Genomic DNA, 18,931 nt, shown 5'->3' with positions numbered 1-18,931 from the left:
ACAGGTGGACCAGACCCTGGTATCAACAGGCACACAGACATAAACACGCCACAGTGGGAACCCAGAAATAACACAGCCGCACAGGAAAATCCAAAATAGCTAATTTAAATTACAAGGAAGAAAAATATCTCATAAAATGGAAACGTGACTAGAAAGTTATAACAAGATCTCAACAGTGGTTAACTTTGGATGGTAGGATTCTGATTTTTATTTTCTTCTTTTGTTTATCTGTATTTTGTAAATTTTCTAGAATTAACATGTGTGACTTTGGTATGAGAAAAAACTAATTTTACCTTTTATTTACTTTTTTTACAAATACACCATTTAAAAAAATTTTTTTTTAATTTTTTTAGAGACAGAGCACAAATAGGAGAGAGGGACAGAGAGAGAGAGTGAAAAAGAAAGAGAGAGAGAGAGAGAGAGAGAGAGAGAGAAGCTCAAGCACAATCCAAGCTCAGTGCAGAGTCTGATGCAGGGCTCGATCCCACGACCCTGGGATCATGACCTGAGCAGAAAGAGCCCGGCACTCAACTGACTGAGCCACCCATGTGCCCCTAATTGTACGTTTTAAAATAAATGTACAGAAGCCTAAATTCAGAACACTGAAGCAGGCTGGGTATGGCCTGCTTCTGCTTCCTTACCCTTAACTAAGACACCTTCTCTGGAACTCTCTGTAGAAATTAAGTGATCCAAAGACTGGATTAGACACTTGCTTCTAGTCTACGATGGTCTAATGAACCTGAATGATGAGTTCAGACAGGAAAAGCCATCTGTCAGAACACTTTTCTCTCTACCTGCGCATAGCGTAAGAGCTTCTCAGTGGCCTCGGGGTCTTTATTCCAGATGAGATCTTCACAGAGCTGGAGGAGCTCCTTATGGATATCATCATAGACAGGGAGGCTTCCGGCATTCACTATCCCCATGTCCATACCAAACTAAGGGCAATACAAAGAAAAAAAAAAAATGAGAATTTCCAGGGAAATTCAGAGGTCAGCAAATGTTTTCTGTAGAAAGTATTTGAGACCACGGTGTCCGTCACAACTACTCAGCTCTGCTACTGTACGTGAAAGCAGCCACAGACGATGTATAAAGCACAGATAAAACGTTAGCCACAGAAGCTGCAGCAGGCCAGCTGCGTGAGTCTGTCCCCACATCTGCAAACCCCTGTCCCGATTAAAAACTGGCTCCAAGTGCAAACAGGTGTTGTACTGTACCTTGATGGCATGGTAAAGGAAAACCCCATGCATTGCTTCTCGAATGGCTTCCATTCCACGGAAGGAGAAGGACAAGTTGGAGAGACCTCCACTTACTCTGGCTCCAGGTAATGTTTCCTAGCAAAAAATTTTAAAGGTGAACAGATTACCCTATTTTGCCAAAAGCAGCAATCACATTCCTCAAGCTACATATACAAGAGCGGAAAGTAAAAAACGTGAAGTTCGAAGTAATTCAGGGCTTCTTGGAGCCAGACGTAGACTCAACTTGCCCTACCACGACGTCGCGGGAGCTCTTTCATAGACGGTCTTTCCTCCTACGCTCTAATCCCCTATGGGAAGATAAAAGATTCTGCTGTATCCACTTCATCTCTACAGGGAGCCGGACGGGGCCACAGTACATGGTGAGTGTGCCATAAAATACTTGCCGAATAAATCACAGAGAAAAGAAAGAATCAGAGATGGAAAACACAGAGAGAGAGTAGTCGGTCATTCACTCGAAGGCTTCTGTAGCCTAAATCAACCAACTCCCTAGTTCACCATAAACTTGGCTGATTATACCACAACGTGAAACTGAGGCTCCCAGCACACGTGATGACAATATCAAGCATGAGCATGCATGTGGAACAATAGGAACCCCTCCTTACGTTGGTCAAAGTACACACCAGCTCAAGCACTTAGGGAGACAGCTCACCTTATCTACTGCTGTGACCCAAGCACCCCACTTCTGGGTGTATGCTATAAAGAAACTCATGCACGTGCACCCAAGTTACACGTACAAGAATGTTCACAGCAGCACTGCTTATATGGTCCAAAAACTGGAAACAAACCAAATGTCTATCAACAGCAGAACAGTTGATTGTGGAACAGTTACACAATACGATATTATACATCAATAAAAATGAACAAAGTATAATGACAACATAGATGAATCTTTTAAGTAAGTCTGGGTAAGGAAAAGAGACATACAAATCTTAAGATTCTATTTAAAGGTTTTTTTTTTAATGTTTATTTTTTTTGGGGGGGGGGTAGAGACAGAATGTGAGAAGGGACGGGGGAGGGGCAGACAGAGAGGAAGAGACACAGAACTCGAAGCAGGCTCCAGGCTCCGTGCTGTCAGCACATAGCCCAATGTAGGGCTTGAACTCAATGAACTGTGAGATAGATCGTGACCTGAGCCAAAGTCAGACACTTAACTGACTGAGCCACCCAGGTTCCCCTAAAGTTTATTTTTTGAGAGAGAGCATGTGTGCAAGCTAGGGAGAGACAGAGAGAGAGAGAGAGAGAGAGAGAGAGAAGGAGAGAATCCCAAGCAGGCTCCTTGCTCAATCTCACAAACTATGAGATTGTCAGCTGAGCCGAAATCGAGAGTCAGACACTTAACCAACTGAGCCACCCAGGGGCCCCAAGATCTTATATTAAGCTCAAAACTAGGCAAAGCACTGGGTACACAGTTGATTATTTGTGGTAGTTTTGTTCCATAAAGTCACCGTGAACAATGAATCCAGGAATATTGGAATCACTGCTCCGAGGGAAAAGTAGAGTTCTGTTCGCGTGAACCTCTGGTCACACAATTTTCATCTACTCATCAATATATAAACTTGTCTTACGTGTGTTTGTGTAAAGACATCTTGTTTAACGTATAGTATTGATTCACTAACACTGAGCTCACAGCCAACAGCACTACAAGTCCCATCTAAACAAAGCTTACCTAATGCAAGTATTTTCTCTGCAAGGCATGTCCAGCCTTCCCACACTCAGGCACATTAGATGCCACTGCAGCACTATACTTGGGGGCCATTGAAACAGGGAAAGAAGTTACCAAGAAAATGCTTAAAAATGTGAAAAACATGGCACTTAAATAGACCACAAAATGGACGCTTGTTTGCAGGATGATAGCTGAGAAAAGCAGGAGAGTATGTCCTTGTTGACCTCATCTGGGAACGTGTAGGTGGGGCCGCTTGAATTTTTCACCTCTCTGCACACGGGCATGTCCGTGAACGACTGCAAAAGTACCATGAGTACTGATTCTGGGGTCACGAATAAATTTTACCAAGTGGGTGAATTTGCAAATACAGACTGTACATAAGCGATAAAATTCTAAAGAAAAGCAACAAAGTGGTATCATAAAATTCAGGATGATGGTTACATCATAGAATTCAGAATGAGAGCGTAATCTGAAGGGAGACTCATGGGAGCACTAGGCACGTTCTATTTCATGACCTATGTAAAAACTACTACGTGATTCATATTTATTTATTATGCTCTGTACCTTTTATATATTTTCTCCAGTATGTATGTTATACTCCATAGTGTAAAACACATACGTGAAAAATAAAAAAGGCCCCTAAATTTCCGAAAACCAATTTACTACCTAAGAGTAAAATGTCGACATTCCCAGCCAATAATCATGTAGCTCCAACTACTCACTGGAGCCATGGGATAAATGTGAGTGATGTCTTGGGGAGGAAAGAGAAAACATCCATACTTACTTTAATGATTTTTGTGGCGTGGATAAAATTAACAGCATACAGGTTATGTTCTTCCATCCCAGTACCAATCGTGAGGATATTAGGGTCAAAGATGATGTCATTTGGATTAAAGCCCAGTTTTTTCACAAGTAGATGGTAGGCCCGGATGCACACTCTGATTTTGGCATCCGTTTCTGTCGCCTGGGGAAGGGAGGAAAAGACGTAATTTGAGATAGAAAAATCAAGTGTTATCTATGAAAACAGAAGCACATTTCACTTGTCGAAGGCACTCGGGTACCAATGCTTGGGTTTTACAGACTGTCGCCAGCACAACAGCTACACTGAGTCCGTGAAAATAAAATCTCACACACACACATGTGGTATATTAATAAATAAGCTTCTTTAAAAATACACACACACGGTAAAAACTCAAACGCTACTGAGGAACAAATTAACGAGTCAGCGTCCCTCCTGTCGAGATCTGCCTGCAGCACCTTAACTCATCACCCAGGCAACACTTCTGAAGGGTTTCTGGCATTTTCCTGCTCCAATACTCCACAAAGATCCAAGAATCCCCACCTTCTTCCCCACCCCCCATGCACTGGCTAATTAATGTGTGCCTTAAATCATAAATGTAAATAGAATCCATATTACTCTTCAGAACGGTGACACTAGAAAGCAAGGAACAGATTCCAGCAAGACTCAAAACTCCCAGCTGCTGCCCCTCAAGCCTTACAGCCAGGGCTCACGTCTCCGGGTTTATTTCCTAACGTTTGCTCTCATCTACTCTACTCTTCCCCCTGCTCCTCTGATGGTCTGGACACCTGCCAAGCTTCTACGTTAGAGCGAAATGCACTGCTGCCACTGCCGGGGACACACAGGGACATGGCTCTGTGCTTCGCATCACACACGTCCCAGCCCAGACAGCTCTTTCCAGTTTGGCCTTCCTTACCGTCCCCTCAGCCACCCTGCCTGTTTCCCCCATCCCATCCCCCTCGTGGCACCTCTTTCTAGAAATGGCATTTATTTGGCAACTTATTATTCTTATGTTTTATTATTTATTAACTTGTTGAGCCAGAACACCAGTCCTGCTGTATCCCCTGAGCCTAGAACTGTGCCTGCCAAAGTATGTGCTCAATACTGTTTACTGAATCAACACTGCTTTTACTCAAAGCCCTTCTGAACTTTGTGATGGAGACTATCTTCAGACCAAATTTACAGCCTCAACACAGGGCTTATTCAACAAATTACATTCTGAGTTATTTTAAATATTTTTTTAAATATTTATTTTTGAGAGACAGTGTGAGTGGGGGAGGGGCAGAGAGGGAGAGAGGGAGAGAGGGAGGGAGAGAGGGAGGGAGAGAGGGAGAGAGGGAGAGAGGGAGAGAGGGAGGGAGGGAGAGAGGGGAGGGAGGGAGGGAGAGAGGGAGGGAGAGAGGGAGGAAGAGAGAGAATCCCAAGCAGGCTCCACACTTTCAGCACACAGCCCAAGGCAGGGCTCAAACCCACAAACAGTGAGATCGTGACCTGAGCCGAAACAAGAGTCGGACGTTCAAATGACTGAGCCACCCAGGTGCCCCGAGTGATTTCTTGCATAAAAAATCAAATCTGCTCTGAAGAAAAACTGAACACTTGCTATCATGACAATCCAAAAAAATAAGCCACACACAATTCTGTGTGCAAAATGTTACTGACAAATGGCCAACACCACTGAACCACGTGTTGAGTCTACAAGCTATTTTGGGCCAACACCACTGAACCACGTGTTGAGTCTACAAGCTATTTTGAGGGAGGGCGCCCTTGCCTAGACGTGGGCACTAAGTGTCCTGACCTCCAGAGAGCAAGCTCTCCAGGTGAGCACACAGATGAGGGCCACTCAGAGAGGCCCCACCCCCCAGAAAAGGTACGGCTAGAAATTACACAAAGAACTCACCCTTAGATCCAGGCTTTCAATAGCTTGCCTACTTTGGTATTCTTTCAACTGTTCCCTTTGGTTTCCAATCTCTCCCGGCGTCCTGCAGCTGGTGGGGTTAGATGTCACCTCAGCTGGTTCAGTGCCCCCATGACTCAGCAGGACCAAGGGCCAAGGGAAAGGGAGACAGGAGTGGGCTCTGTGGCCCCACCGCTCCAGGCTTTAGGGAAGGTGGCAAGCTCTCTTCTTCCCTAAATGAATTTCTTCAACAACTTACTCCTTCAGTTAGAGTGACAAGGTTAAGGCCAAGATGTAGGCCTGGAGAAAGCAGTCAGGAGCAGGCCGTCCAGGGCTGGCTTTACTCTTGGACTTTGATTCACCCTTCACCAGTGAGCCCAATAAGGGTTCTAGCTTCTAGGTTCATGGCCCAGCCAAGCTCCTTAAAAGAGGAGGCAGAGGGGCCTGGGGCTACCAGCACTCCCAGTGTCTCTTACAGCCTAGTTTGATTGGTAAGTCAAGAGATCCAGGTCCTGCTCACTTCTCTGAGCCACGAATGACACGCGGCCAAGTGTGGAAGGCTTAGGGTGTCGTGCGCAGGCGAGCAGGGAAGCCCAGCCGTGTGCCAGGAGGCAGCGTTGCCCACGGAACAAGCAGGAGGGTCCTCACAGGGCAGGAATTCGTTATTCGGGCCAGAACAGAATCACCAACTCTCAGCCCCCTAAGGATACATCCTTGTCAAACTGTTCCTGTAGCACCTGGAATAGTCCCGTCACATTAACAGACACTCAACTCCCGGCCGTTGAATAAACAAATGAATCTCAGAATGAACAGAGGCTCAGTGTGCAGACCTTTGCCAGAAGGAGGTCATTATCACGTTAGATTCGCCAGGATTTTTTCTGTCATGTTCCTCAACCAGGGTTAGGAGATAAACCTGCAGCTGGTGGGGTTAGATGTCACCTCAGCTGGTTCAGTGCCCCCATGACTCAGCAGGACCAAGGGCCAAGGGAAAGGGAGACAGGAGTGGGCTCTGTCTCAACCCAGGGTTAGGGTTAGGAGATAACCTAACCAGGGTTAGGAGATAAACACGCTAGCAGGCTGCAGTCATGCCGAGGATCTCACAGGATCCAGAAGAGAGGTCCAGGGAAAGAAGAGAACGGGAGCCTCCCTCTGTTCGCAAGGGTTCTACACTCTGGTCACACACTGTCATCTGTGGGGCTCCTTGTGTGTTTTCTAATACCTGGACCTCCCCCTAGACCGGTTAGATCAGGACCTTGAGAAGAGAGCTAAGCAACGATATCTTTAGGAGCCCCTGGCGATTCTCCCGTAAAGCCAAGCTGGGGTCCTGGATGGGTGAGGCGGCACCTTTTCAGGTCAAGCGATGAGAAAACCTCAGGGATGAGTCCACAAATCTCAGGGTCGAGAAGAAAGGAATAAGGGCCATTTATGATCTCGCCATCTACCCGATTTACTCTTAGGCTGCAGAAAGCCGGACAGCCATCAGTAGGCAGATCCTTTAGTTAAGAAGGAGCAGGAGGCCCATCCCGCTGCCACGAAATCCAAGCCACAAGTGATAGGGACATGGGTGCCACCATCAGCAGGGCACCGATGAGTCAGAAGGAAGAAACCTGAAGAAAGAAGTTTACAAGGAAAAACACTCTGGCTTTCCAAAACCACAGAGGGCGTGGGCTTAGTTCAGAAGCCTTCTGAGTGGATTCTCCATGGTGGCAAATGTGCGGACGGACACAGGCAGCCACGGGCAGGTGGTAGGAAACCCAGCATCACGAGGGCAGAAGTGAAGGCCAGGGGTGAAGACGGTGGAGACCCTGCCCACGGTGGAGGAGTGCACTGGGGTCGCTGGAAATGCAAGGCCAACCTGGAGGGCCCCTGGTTCACCCCTCGCCTGAAGGAAGGGAGGGGCGCCCCTGGCACAGCTCATGCGCAAGGCAGAAAATCTGGATGCCAGGGACTCAGACTTTGAGGGGGAAATGGACGAGACGGGAGACAGGGCAATGAGACACAGAGACAATCTCCACAGTATGCTAACACTAGGGAGGACAGGGTCTCAGATGTGACCACTGGGGACACGGCAGATGAGGAAATCAGAGGCCAGACTCATTTGTGTAGTCATCATCATGATCCAACGCCTGCCCGTGGCTTTTTCTCCAGAAACTACAGATAGAAGCCGCATGCTGGAAAACCGTACTCTGCAAGGCCAATGCTAAGGCCCAGGTGAAGCAGCACCATTTCCTAGCTGGGGCCAAGCGACCCCATTCAAATCTTCTCCGTCACAAACAGGAAAGCCAGGCGCGCTGGGAAGCCAGAGCCTGAGCTGGAGGTCCCCCAGCTGTGCTGTTACTCCTGTGAGGTAACGAGCGTCCCAGGCTCTGTGGAGGCCTGGGGACCAAGAGAGGCGTGGAGGCCTTCTGTTCCTCACATCCCTGTCATGAACTCTCGCCTCCAAAAGCAATCTGGAAAAGTCTTTGCAAGGACTTCAGACCTATAGTCCACCTGAGAAGGAAAGGCCCAAGAACAGAAATATCCAATCACGTAAGCTTAACTGGGCAGTGGTCACCTCTCCATAGCCACTGAATAGGAGGCCTCTGAAATGCAGAAATACTTGTAGGATGTTAACAAAGCTCGGAGAGGATCAGAGGAGAAAACGTTGAGAATGAGCTCCTAGGCGTGGGTCAACTACCTTCAGCAAGGTAAAAATAAAGGGAAAACTGAGAACTGTTACTTCCCTTTCCTAGAACCATTTACGATACCATGGTGCATAGCTTCCTGGAAAATAAAAGACATTCAACTGAAAAACGGTATCAATTTATCTAAATTCAACAGAGAAGCTGTCATGAAATAAAAATCTAATAGATCATTACCAAAGGAGAAATATTTACGAAAGGAAAAAATAAGCCAATCACAACAACAAAGTGACACAAAACACCTAGGAAGGCTCCCGAAATTCTCTATTTAAGAAAAACTATAAAACCTCATTAATAATAACTAGAAAGACATCCTATGCTCCTAAAGGACAACTAGGAATATTGCTAAGATATCATTATATTCTAGGTTAGGGTTAAATTTTAATCAATATCCCAATGGGGCTTTATTTCTCCATAAGTTGGAAAATTATTTTCAAATCATTTAACAGAGGAAAATGTGAATATAACGGATGCATTTATAGGATACTGATCCTTTGAAATTAGTTTGCACACGTGCAAACAAAAATGATATAAGCCCATCCTTTTAGGTGATAATTATATTTCTAAGAAACCTCACATTATCAAAAATTATTCTATCAAAATAATCATTTCAATTAGAAAAGGAAAATTAAATCTACTAGTAGTAATAACATTATTTTCCCATAGAAATTTCAAGGATAAAGGAGTTAAAATAACAGGCAATCAAAACTATGAACATCAGCAAAAGACAAAGAAACACTTCCTTATTTGCCTTTTACTCCAGAAGTCTCAGGGCCAGAGCCCCCTCAGCCACATCCGACCCTGACCTCGCAGTTTTCAGTGCAACATGAATCACAAACATAAACCAAAGACGGCAGCCAGATACTGCAACAAAAGCAGGCGTGAGTTCCCCCTTCTGTTCAGTTCCAACAGTTTTTCCATTTAAGAGAGAGGCTTTCGGGGCGTCTGGGTGGCTCAGTTGGTTAAGCGTCAACTCTTGATTTCAGCTCAGGTCATGATCTCACGGGGGCTCGAGCCCCGCGTCGGGCTCTGAGCTGATGGTGCAGAGCCTGCTTGGGATTCTGTCTCCCCCCTCTCTCTGCCTCTGCCTCTCCCTCTCTCTCTCTCTCTCTCTGTCTGTCTCTCTCTCTCTCTCTCTCTCAAAAACAAATGTTTAAGAGAAAGGCTTTCTCCTTAGAAGCAACCATGTCATCCAAGCAAAGCAAATCTTGGTTCTTAACTGTTTCTACACCCAAGAGTGTGAGGAGAATTCACTGACAGAAGACATGCCTTTACAATAACCAAAATATCTGTATTGTTGGCTTCTGAGCTTTGCAAATACGTGGATTTTTTTTGTTTTGTTCTTTGTAATTTCTTATAATTCTTCAGTAAACATATATGTCTATAATCATACAGAAAAATTATTTTTAAATAGGGAAAGCAGTATTTAAAAGGAATCTTTAGTTCTACTGCCTTATAGTAACAATTATTTTCCTTTACAGCATTTTCTTCTGATCTTTATTAAATGTAGTTTTTACGTTGTCATGTATACAGTGTCTAAATAATTTTTGGTTTTATGTTTTTTATTTACATTTTATAAGCACTGTCACCCTGCCATAGTCTTCGTAATTAATATTTGAATACTCTGAATAATATCCCAACAGAATGATGTAATCTAAGCTAACAATTTCTCTCCAGCTGGGCATTTAGGTGTCTTTTTCTTCAATAAAGCTGGTGAAAAATCTTTGCGTATATAGTGTTCTTAATGCTGCCGAATTCTTTTATTGGGATAATTTCCCAGAAATGAGATCATTAGCTCAAAGGGTATGAACGTTTTTATGTCTTGGCAGGTATTACGGCATCTTTCAAAAGGACCGTCCCAGCCTGATACTAGGCTCTAGGATGAATAAGCTTTCTGTTTCTACTGCTGTACCAGCACAGGCCTTGATCATTTTTAAGTTTACTTTCACCGACTTAGTACAGATAAAACATTACCTTAATATCGCTCTAATCTGCATTCTTTCGTAACTAGGTTAAAACGATTCTTTCCCTACACTTGCTTTTTACTTCTAGTCACATTCAAATCTACGTTGGGAAAGCTCGTTCTCAGACCAGACCGGACACTGTGCAATGCGAACGGACAAAGCGTGGGGTAAGTTACACAGGACTTGGAAACACGCATCAGTATTCAAACTGGCAGATCAGGGATCCGAACTTGGCTCCAGCACGTCCTAACCATCTGACCTTGACTCACTCTAACATGGGAGGACAGCTATCCCCACGCGGTTGCTCCGAGGACCGAGATACACGCTGCTGGTTTCCAATCACAGTACACACATCACCTCTAAGGCCTCAAAATTCCTGAAGCCAGATTTAAGAAACAAAACAAATGAGCCAAGGAACGAAAACAAGAAAGGGACAGGCTAGGCAAGAAATAGACTCTTGTTAACTACAGGGAACACGCCGACAGTTACCAGAAGGGAGGTGGGTGGGGAGACGGGTGAAAGAGGTGATGGGGATTATGGAGGGCACTCGAGGCGAGGCGCACAGGGTGATGTACGGAATTGCCGAATCCCTACATGGTACATCTAACAAGAATGTAACGCTGTATGTTAACTATACTGGAATTTAAAATTAAAAAAAATTACTTAGCCCAGGTCTCACCCCAGACCACACGAGCCAGGAACCGAAAGGGGGGAGTCCAGGGCTGTGCATGGTTTTTAAAAGCCCCGGCAGAGACCCCTTCTCCATGGAGGCTGCTGGCTACACACAGACTGGCTACACACAGACGCACTGCTGGCAAAGCACACAACACTGCATTCCCATTCTGAGCTGACCTTGCTGCCTGCTTCACTGAGAAAACAAGCAGTTACAGACTCCCCCGGAACACCGCCTAGCGTGCCTCTGGATCTGCACGCTTCCAACTTCGCTCCCGCAGTGTGAGCACACTGCCCCCCCCCCCAACCTGCACACTGATTGCCGGCCCTCCCCACTTACAAGGTCACAGAGCTAGCAAACACCCCCTTTCCCTGGTGCATTAATTCCTCTTTCTCTACCAGATCAATCCCATCGGCTTGCAAAGACATATCGTCACATTATCCGTCTACACACACGCGCGCGCGCCCTTTCTTAACCCCCTACCCATCTCTGGTTTCCACACTATTCCTCTGTTCCCCTTTAAAGCAAAACTCTTCAAAAAAGGTTGTTTACACCTGCTGCCTCCAATTCTCCTATTCTCTCTTGAACCCACTCCAATTAAGCTTTCATCTCCTTGGAAACAGTACAGCAAGATCATCAACTACCCCAGTTCTAAATCCAGTGATAAATTCTTTGTCTCATCCTACTTGATCTAACCACAGCTCTTTAAAATAGCTCATCGGGGGGCGCCTGGGTGGCGCAGTCGGTTAAGCGTCCGACTTCAGCCAGGTCACGATCTCGCGGTCCGTGAGTTCGAGCCCCGCGTCAGGCTCTGGGCTGATGGCTCGGAGCCTGGAGCCTGTTTCCGATTCTGTGTCTCCCTCTCTCTCTGCCCCTCCCCCGTTCATGCTCTGTCTCTCTCTGTCCCAAAAATAAATAAAAAATGTTAAAAAAAATAAATAAATAAAATAAAATAAAATAAAATAAAATAAAATAAAATAAAATAAAATAGCTCATCGGGCCCTTCCTGCTTGTTCTTCACTTGGCTTCCCAGTGAAACCCGTCTTCTGGTTCCTCTCCTACCAAAAACAGGCTGCTCCTCCTCAAACTCTTCTCATGGGGTCTCCTCCTCTCCCCGGCCCTGAGCACTGCAGCTCCAAGATCCACTTGGTCCTGGGACCTCTGCTCTACAGTCATTCCTTTGGAGACACAGTCGTCCTGCTTTAAATCCCACCTATGTACAAATTATTCCCAAGTACTGTACATCCAACATGTTTATGTTGAACGGTGTGTGTGACCTGTGTTTTTATTTCTTACTCCCTGTGCACCCTAAAAATGCACATTGCACATTTATGCCCTATCTTCCTAGGGCCTGGCACACACCAGGGGCTCAAGATGCACTTGAAAGAATGAAAGCCAGTATCTGCCTCCATCAACTAATAACAGATTTCTATACCAATTTCTTACAGAACACTTAGATAACAAAAAGAGAAAGAGCTCCTAGAAATAAGACTCAATAGAGAGTCTGGAGAATAAATACAGGTGTAGAAATCTCACACTGAGCACAGCAAAATGCTAGGGCTGAAAAAAACAGGAAAGAAAAGAAAATTAGGCAACCTTTCCAAAACATGCAATATCTGAATACCACGTGTGCGAAAAGAGAAGATAAAAACATTCAAGAAAACTTGCTGCAACTGTGGCCTCAAGTTTCCCAAATCGAAAGAGACCACTGGGTGTACCTCATGAGAGATGGCTCATCATCAAGAGATTTCAGAACACCGTGGACAGAGAAGATCCGAGAAGCATCCAGAAAGTAGGAAAATAAATAGGTTTCACAATAAAGAACGAAGGGTTAGAACAGCCCTAGTGGAAACCAGAAGACCATGTTTTCAAAGCAAAGGGGAAAGAATTCCAAGCCTCTATCCTATACCCCCGTCCAACTGTCGATTAGTATAAAAATAGAATACAGCCATTTTCAGACACGTAGGGTTTAAAAAATTTTACCGCCATGTTTTCTTTCTTAGGAAGGTGACAGAGAATGCACTTCACCACAGGAGAGCTCAAACCAAGAATGAGGCAGGGGCACCCAGGTGGCTCAGTCGGTTGAGTGTCCAACTTCGGCTCAGGTCATGATCTCCCAGTCTGTGAGTTCGAGCCCCGCATCAGGCTCTGTCCTTACAGCTCCGTGCCTGGAGCCTGCTTTGGATTCTGTGTCTCCCTCTTTCTCTGCCCCTCTCCTGCTCACACTCTCTCTCTCTCTCTCTCTCTCAAAAATAAATAAACATTAAAAAATGTCTTAATTAAAAAAAAAAAAAAAAAAGAATGAGGCAATTAGGAGATCTAAAAATCTAAGGGAGAAGTAAGAGGAATACCTAGGAGGACGGCGAGGGACGCTTCACAGGGCCAGCTGCCAGTCAGACTACGACCTTCCCAGACTGTGTCAGAAGACCTGAAGACAGCATTCCTCAAGAAATTTAAATGACCATCTTCTGACTGTGTTTGGATACACTGGATACTGGAAATTTACACAACTAGAGGATATTTTGAAAATAAACTGTATGAGAAACAAAGCAGACGGAAAGTACTGATTTCACGGAAAGCAAACAGGGTGCAGGAAAGAAAAGGAACTGTCGCATACGACCACATGTCTGGGCTTGTACGTTGCTTAGTGACGTGAGCACCGAAAATAGTCACAACTAAAATTAACCGTAGAGGGAGGATGGGGGGGATACAAGTAAAGATGTGTGAAGTGGGGGTACAGAGGATAGTAAAAACGCCAAACTCATCCCCACTATAGAGAGGCAATAAATAATACCTAAAACTGGGATTTGAAGACAAGGAGGGAACTGCTGTGAGTATCAAATAAAAGCTGACATGGTTGCCGCTGGGGGGCTAGAGGGCTGGAGGCTTCTGGGTTTTAGAAAAACCCACACAGCGGTAGTTGCCTCTGTAACTACCTACATAGACATCTTAGGTAAAAATAAAAACAATGCCAGAAGGTCTCACCACACTGAACTGGCAGGGGAAGAGGCCTGGATAACAACTTTGCAGAAGGAGGACTTAACGGTACGTGTCCAAATGTTAAACACCCGCACATCCAAGGACAACCATTTCCCAGAGGAAATAGCTGAATGAATTCGGGAATTTGCCGGCCATGTTCCTTTCACTAAAAAATTAGAAACAACTGTAATGTCATTCAATATCAGACTAAGGAAAACACACAATCCTGGAATCTAACGCAACCATGAGAGACGGAGTTATAACTCATATTTACCAAGACAGGAAGATGCCGATACTCTGCCGAGTCGGGGGAAGGTTCCAGAACGGCAGGTGTAAATTCACTTATATAAAATGTTTACTTCTCGAGAACTTCTCCTCTTTTCCTAAATGGTCCCACGGCTTTCTCGTTTAGTTCAGGTTTTTAATGTGTTTCCTCTTCAGAAGGACTTTCTGAGGTGGCTTTTTCTAAAACAGCCAACTCTTCCCCGGATAGCCTTACCCTGGGTTCTTTCACCCGACCATTTAGCAAAGACGCCGGTGAATGACACCAGATCCGGGCTCAAATCCTAGCACCAGCTACCTGTGTGACAACAGGGCCGCAAGCGCTTTGGTTTCCTCACGTGGAATACGAAAAAAATAATAAAACGTAGCCAACACTTCTATGCTGGGGCAAAAAGCTGATTTAACGTGCGTAGCGTGCCTGCTTGGTAGGAGTCAAGGTTCAATACATGTCCATTACCAAAATCATCTCTTTTGCACTCTTCTGGATTATTTGAATTTTTCTCCTAGTGAAAACATATCTTTTGGACAAAATCAGTAACACTTTAGTCACAAACAGTTTTACTCTAAAACTACAAAAAGCAGAGAAAGGAAAGAAAATGGACATACAATTCCACTACTCATAAGTCACACAAAATAAGAAGTCAGTGTGTCCCGATCTGAAACCACGCCTACCCTCCAGTTAACTGGCGTTTTTTTCCCTCAGCTTATACAGACACACATGTATCCACATAAATCTTGTTTTATTAAATAAAACCGGGATCATTTTCCCTTTTTTCCCCATTTTTCGATATATTGTGGACCTGGTTCCACACCTCATCCTGTTTAGCCGGTACACAGTGCTCCGTGCGGCATCCGCTACTCATGGACTGTCAGACTCTTTGCCAGTTTCTGCTACCATAACACCACGAGGAGCCTGAACACGTACCTTCACGTATCAACCTAGTATGAGATTCCTGGGGTCGGGGGGTGGTGGGGGCTGACTCACAAGGGATGGAATTTTTTTTTCATTGTTTTTAAAAAATACTGAAGAGACACAAAAATGGTTCTAAAAGTCACGTGAGGTATAAGGCATCAATACAACATAATCACTGCATACCCTTCGCTCGCTTGACATTATGTTTCAAGCTTCCCACTGCCCCTCCCTGATACCGTGGCAGGGACATGACGAGAGGAGCCATTTGACAGCATGATCCCGGTTTTATTTAATAAAACAAGACTTATGTGGATACATGTGTGCCTGTATAAGCTGAGGAAAAAAACGCCAGTTAACTGGAGGGTAGGCGTGGTTTCAGATCGGGGCATACTGACTTCTTATTTTGTATGACTGACGAGTAGTGGAATTATATGTCCTTTTTCTTTCCTTTCTCTGCTTTTTGTAGTTTTAGAGTAAAACTGTTTGTGACTAAAGTGTTACTGATTTTGTCCAAAAGATATGTTTTCACTAGGAGAAAAATTCAAATAATCCAGAAGAGTGCAAAAGAGATTTTTCTCTTTGGTTAAAAAAATAAATATCCTATTAATGCTTCATTTTTTATTTCCTTAATCACTACAAACTATAGTATCTTCTCCTAGATTTATTAGCTCTTTGCTTTTTTTTTTTCTATAAACTGCTTATTCACTTCCTTTGTCTAGACTTCTTTTGGCTTGATTTGGGTGTTTCATCTTCCAATTTACAGAAACGTTGCATGTTGGGGATGTTAACCCACTGCTACCACTCATGTTGCAGATGGAACCATGTCCTTCACCCCAGAAAGTTAAACATTTTCAGGTGGATACCTCTATTAATTTTCCTCCTGGCTTCCCAAGTTTAGATGGGTAAGTGCCCATATACTCCTGAGAATTTTGTTTTTTCCGTTAAGGTCGTTCACGGACGTAGGCTGCGTTTTAGGATACGGTGGGAAACAGGGCTCTACTTTATTTTCTTCCAAACGCACAGCCAGTCGGTCTAATAGCATTCACTGAATAATACCTTCCTCAACTGATAGAAAGACTTCAGACTATATCAGATTTTCCTACTTGTAGCGACGAGTATCTGTACACGTGCATGACGTGTGTATCTACCCGTGCACACCCACATGGTACTTATGGTGTTCTGGACTCTACTGTCTTCCGCTGCCTGGTCTAGCCCGTGTAACACGATGGAGCTCAGTCAAAAGTCCTCACTCACCTGCCCTTCTTCATCAAACGCCATGACCACCACAGCAGCTCCAAACTTCTTAATCTTTCTAGCCTTCTCCAGGAAGTCGCCCTCGCCCTCCTTCAGACTAATGCTATTGACAATGCACTTCCCTTGGCAGCATTTCAGCCCGGCTTCAATCACAGCAAAATTGGAGGAGTCGATGCACAAGGGCACCTGAGATCAGAACGGCAAGAAAAGTCACAGAAAAATTACAAGTCACTACAAACTCCCACCCAAGGGCTCCCAAATATTCCTTATTTCTTATTTAGGAAAACAACAAACAAATAACAGTAGTGTGGCAGAAAGAGGATTTTAAGGTACTCCTTCTTAATGCCCAAAATACTTGGGAGTAATTCCAGTCTTACAAGAGACCCCACGTAGAAACCAGAAATTTATAAATCAAAGATCACGACTAAACACTGGAATGAAACCACTGAGGTCAGCTCACCGGCTTCATTTCCAGGTTACGCTTTCGAGTGCCTAAACTAAATCTCCAACAGGATTCAGAAAATCCCTGATCTGACTCTGGGGTTAATGCTCAGCCTTGAACACCCTTGGGAACAGCCTTCCAGCCAAGTTATTCAAATTCAATCTTCCCTTTAGAAAATCAAGTTCTAGGGGCGCCTGGGTGGCGCAGTCGGTTAAGCGTCCAACTTCAGCCAGGTCACGATCTCGCGGTCCGTGAGTTCGAGCCCCGCGTCAGGCTCTGGGCTGATGGCTCGGAGCCTGGAGCCTGCTTCCGATTCTGTGTCTCCCTCTCTCTCTGCCCCTCCCCCGTTCATGCTCTGTCTCTCTCTGTCCCAAAAATAAATAAAAAACGTTGAAAAAAAAAATTTAGAAAATCAAGTTCTTGGGGTGCCCGGGTGGCTCAGTCGGTTAAGCATCTGACTTCAGTTCAGGTCATGATCTTATGGTCCTTGAGTCTGAGCCCCACATCGGGCTCTGCATTGACAGTTCAGAGCCTGGAGCCTGCTTCGGATTCTGTGTCTCCCTCTCTCTCCACCCCTTCCCATGCTTACACCCTGACTCATTCTCACAAATAAATAAACATTAAAATTTTTTTTAAAAAGAGAAAAAAAAGAAAATCAATTTCCTGACTGGGGGCGGGGGTGTTTAGAAGAGTTCTAGAAGTAGAAGCGTTTTACTATTAGAAAGGAAAAGATGTAATATTTAATAAAAGCATATAACTAAAATAAAGGACAAAACTGGAACGCACAGATGAGAACAGGTTCATTTTTAACAGTCTCTGTGCATTCGTGCCTCTGTTCCAGGAAAAGTAAAAGTAAGTAAGGGTTCCAAGGCAGGACTAGCTTCAAGCAAAGAAATAAAAGAGGGCAGCTGATCTAAGCTCCATTACTTAAAGTGACGCCCACGTCAGGCCCCGTGCTAGACTGGGGGGCACTGATGGAGCAGGAGGCTCCCGGGCTTCCCCAAGCTTGTTAAGATAAACGACTAGACACACAGTGCCATGAAGTGTGGGTAACGTGGGGGCAGGTGAGCAGCATGTCTCGGAGGCACCTTGCCTCCCAAGGGCACCTAGGGCAGAGAGAGAGCAGGGCAGGAGAATGCAGGGAAGGTTCCCAGGGCAGTCGGCTCATCCGTAGGCCACTCTTCCAAAGCAGAGCATGATGGAACGAGGAAGCCATCGACTCTGCTCTTTCTTACCACACTGGCAGTGACAGGTTTGCTAGGAAAGGGGTCAGGCACCAGTGACGATACCAGGCCCACGTTCTAAACCGCTGGCTGAGTTTGGTGTCCCAGCTGTGCTGGTAATATGGGCTAGTCACACGTTTTTATGCTCGACTCCAGTTGTTCATAATTTGGTCTCAAGTAAATTGTGGTAGGAGGTCAAAACCAGGAGAGATCAAGACAAAATTACTGGACCAATCAGAACAGTAATTCATAAGGTCTTCGGTTACTTAAGGCTGGTCCTTGTTGAGGCACTCCTATGTTCATGATTCACGAGTCAGACAAAGCAGCTGAAAGAAACTCGGGTCAACAGTCAGCAGACTTGCCTGGGACCGTGAGGAGAGTCTTCCGACCCCAGTAGAGCCCCCTTCCCACCGCTCAGCAGGTAAAAAGCTGCTCCCCCTCTCATTCTGAGGGACTTGGAACAAGTCATTTGGTTTCTCCGCACCTTAAATTCTCAAAATATTTACTCCCAGAGGAGTGACAGGGCTTTTTACTGAGGAGTTTTAAGACACAAATGAAAGACGGGTCGGTGTAATTCACTGCTTACCACAAGATGTCTAACTTAAGCGTTTGCCATGGGCCTAATGAAAAGCAGACAGCCTCGTCCCTCAAAGCACTAGGAAGTTTCCTTTAAGAAGAACTTCACAAATCACTTCTCACCACAAATTCAATGGTAGAAAATGAAGTAAAATGTTTAAAGATTTTAGAATCCATCTAAAAAATATTTTTTAAACTGGACACAATTAACTTTCATCTTTTAAAGAACAAATGTAAAAGCTCACATAGAATGCTTCAATTTAATCTTGTTTTATAATTTTGTTTACTCTGATAAGCCCAAATGGGTCTCTTCTTCCTGCAATAAAGAACTG

At 44.8% G+C, this 18,931-nt stretch overlaps 1 protein-coding gene across 3 annotated transcripts in view; it reads right to left on the bottom strand.

Annotated features, from left to right (window-relative positions):
* Positions 1-18,931, bottom strand: part of MTR (5-methyltetrahydrofolate-homocysteine methyltransferase) — a 133,149-nt gene that overhangs the window by 72,508 nt on the left and 41,710 nt on the right. For all 3 annotated transcript variants that reach the window (XM_058696257.1, XM_058696258.1, XM_058696259.1), the window contains exons 15-18: positions 16,359-16,544; positions 3,704-3,883; positions 1,215-1,331; positions 795-935 (exon numbers count right to left, since the gene is read on the bottom strand). In XM_058696257.1, coding sequence (XP_058552240.1) covers positions 795-935; positions 1,215-1,331; positions 3,704-3,883; positions 16,359-16,544 — 624 coding nt within the window. The remainder of the gene's footprint in view (positions 1-794; positions 936-1,214; positions 1,332-3,703; positions 3,884-16,358; positions 16,545-18,931) is intronic.

Source organism: Neofelis nebulosa, chromosome 13 (assembly GCF_028018385.1).
Source record: "Neofelis nebulosa isolate mNeoNeb1 chromosome 13, mNeoNeb1.pri, whole genome shotgun sequence".
Taxonomy (NCBI): domain Eukaryota; kingdom Metazoa; phylum Chordata; class Mammalia; order Carnivora; family Felidae; genus Neofelis; species Neofelis nebulosa.
This window is presented reverse-complemented; position numbering and strand designations above follow the sequence as displayed.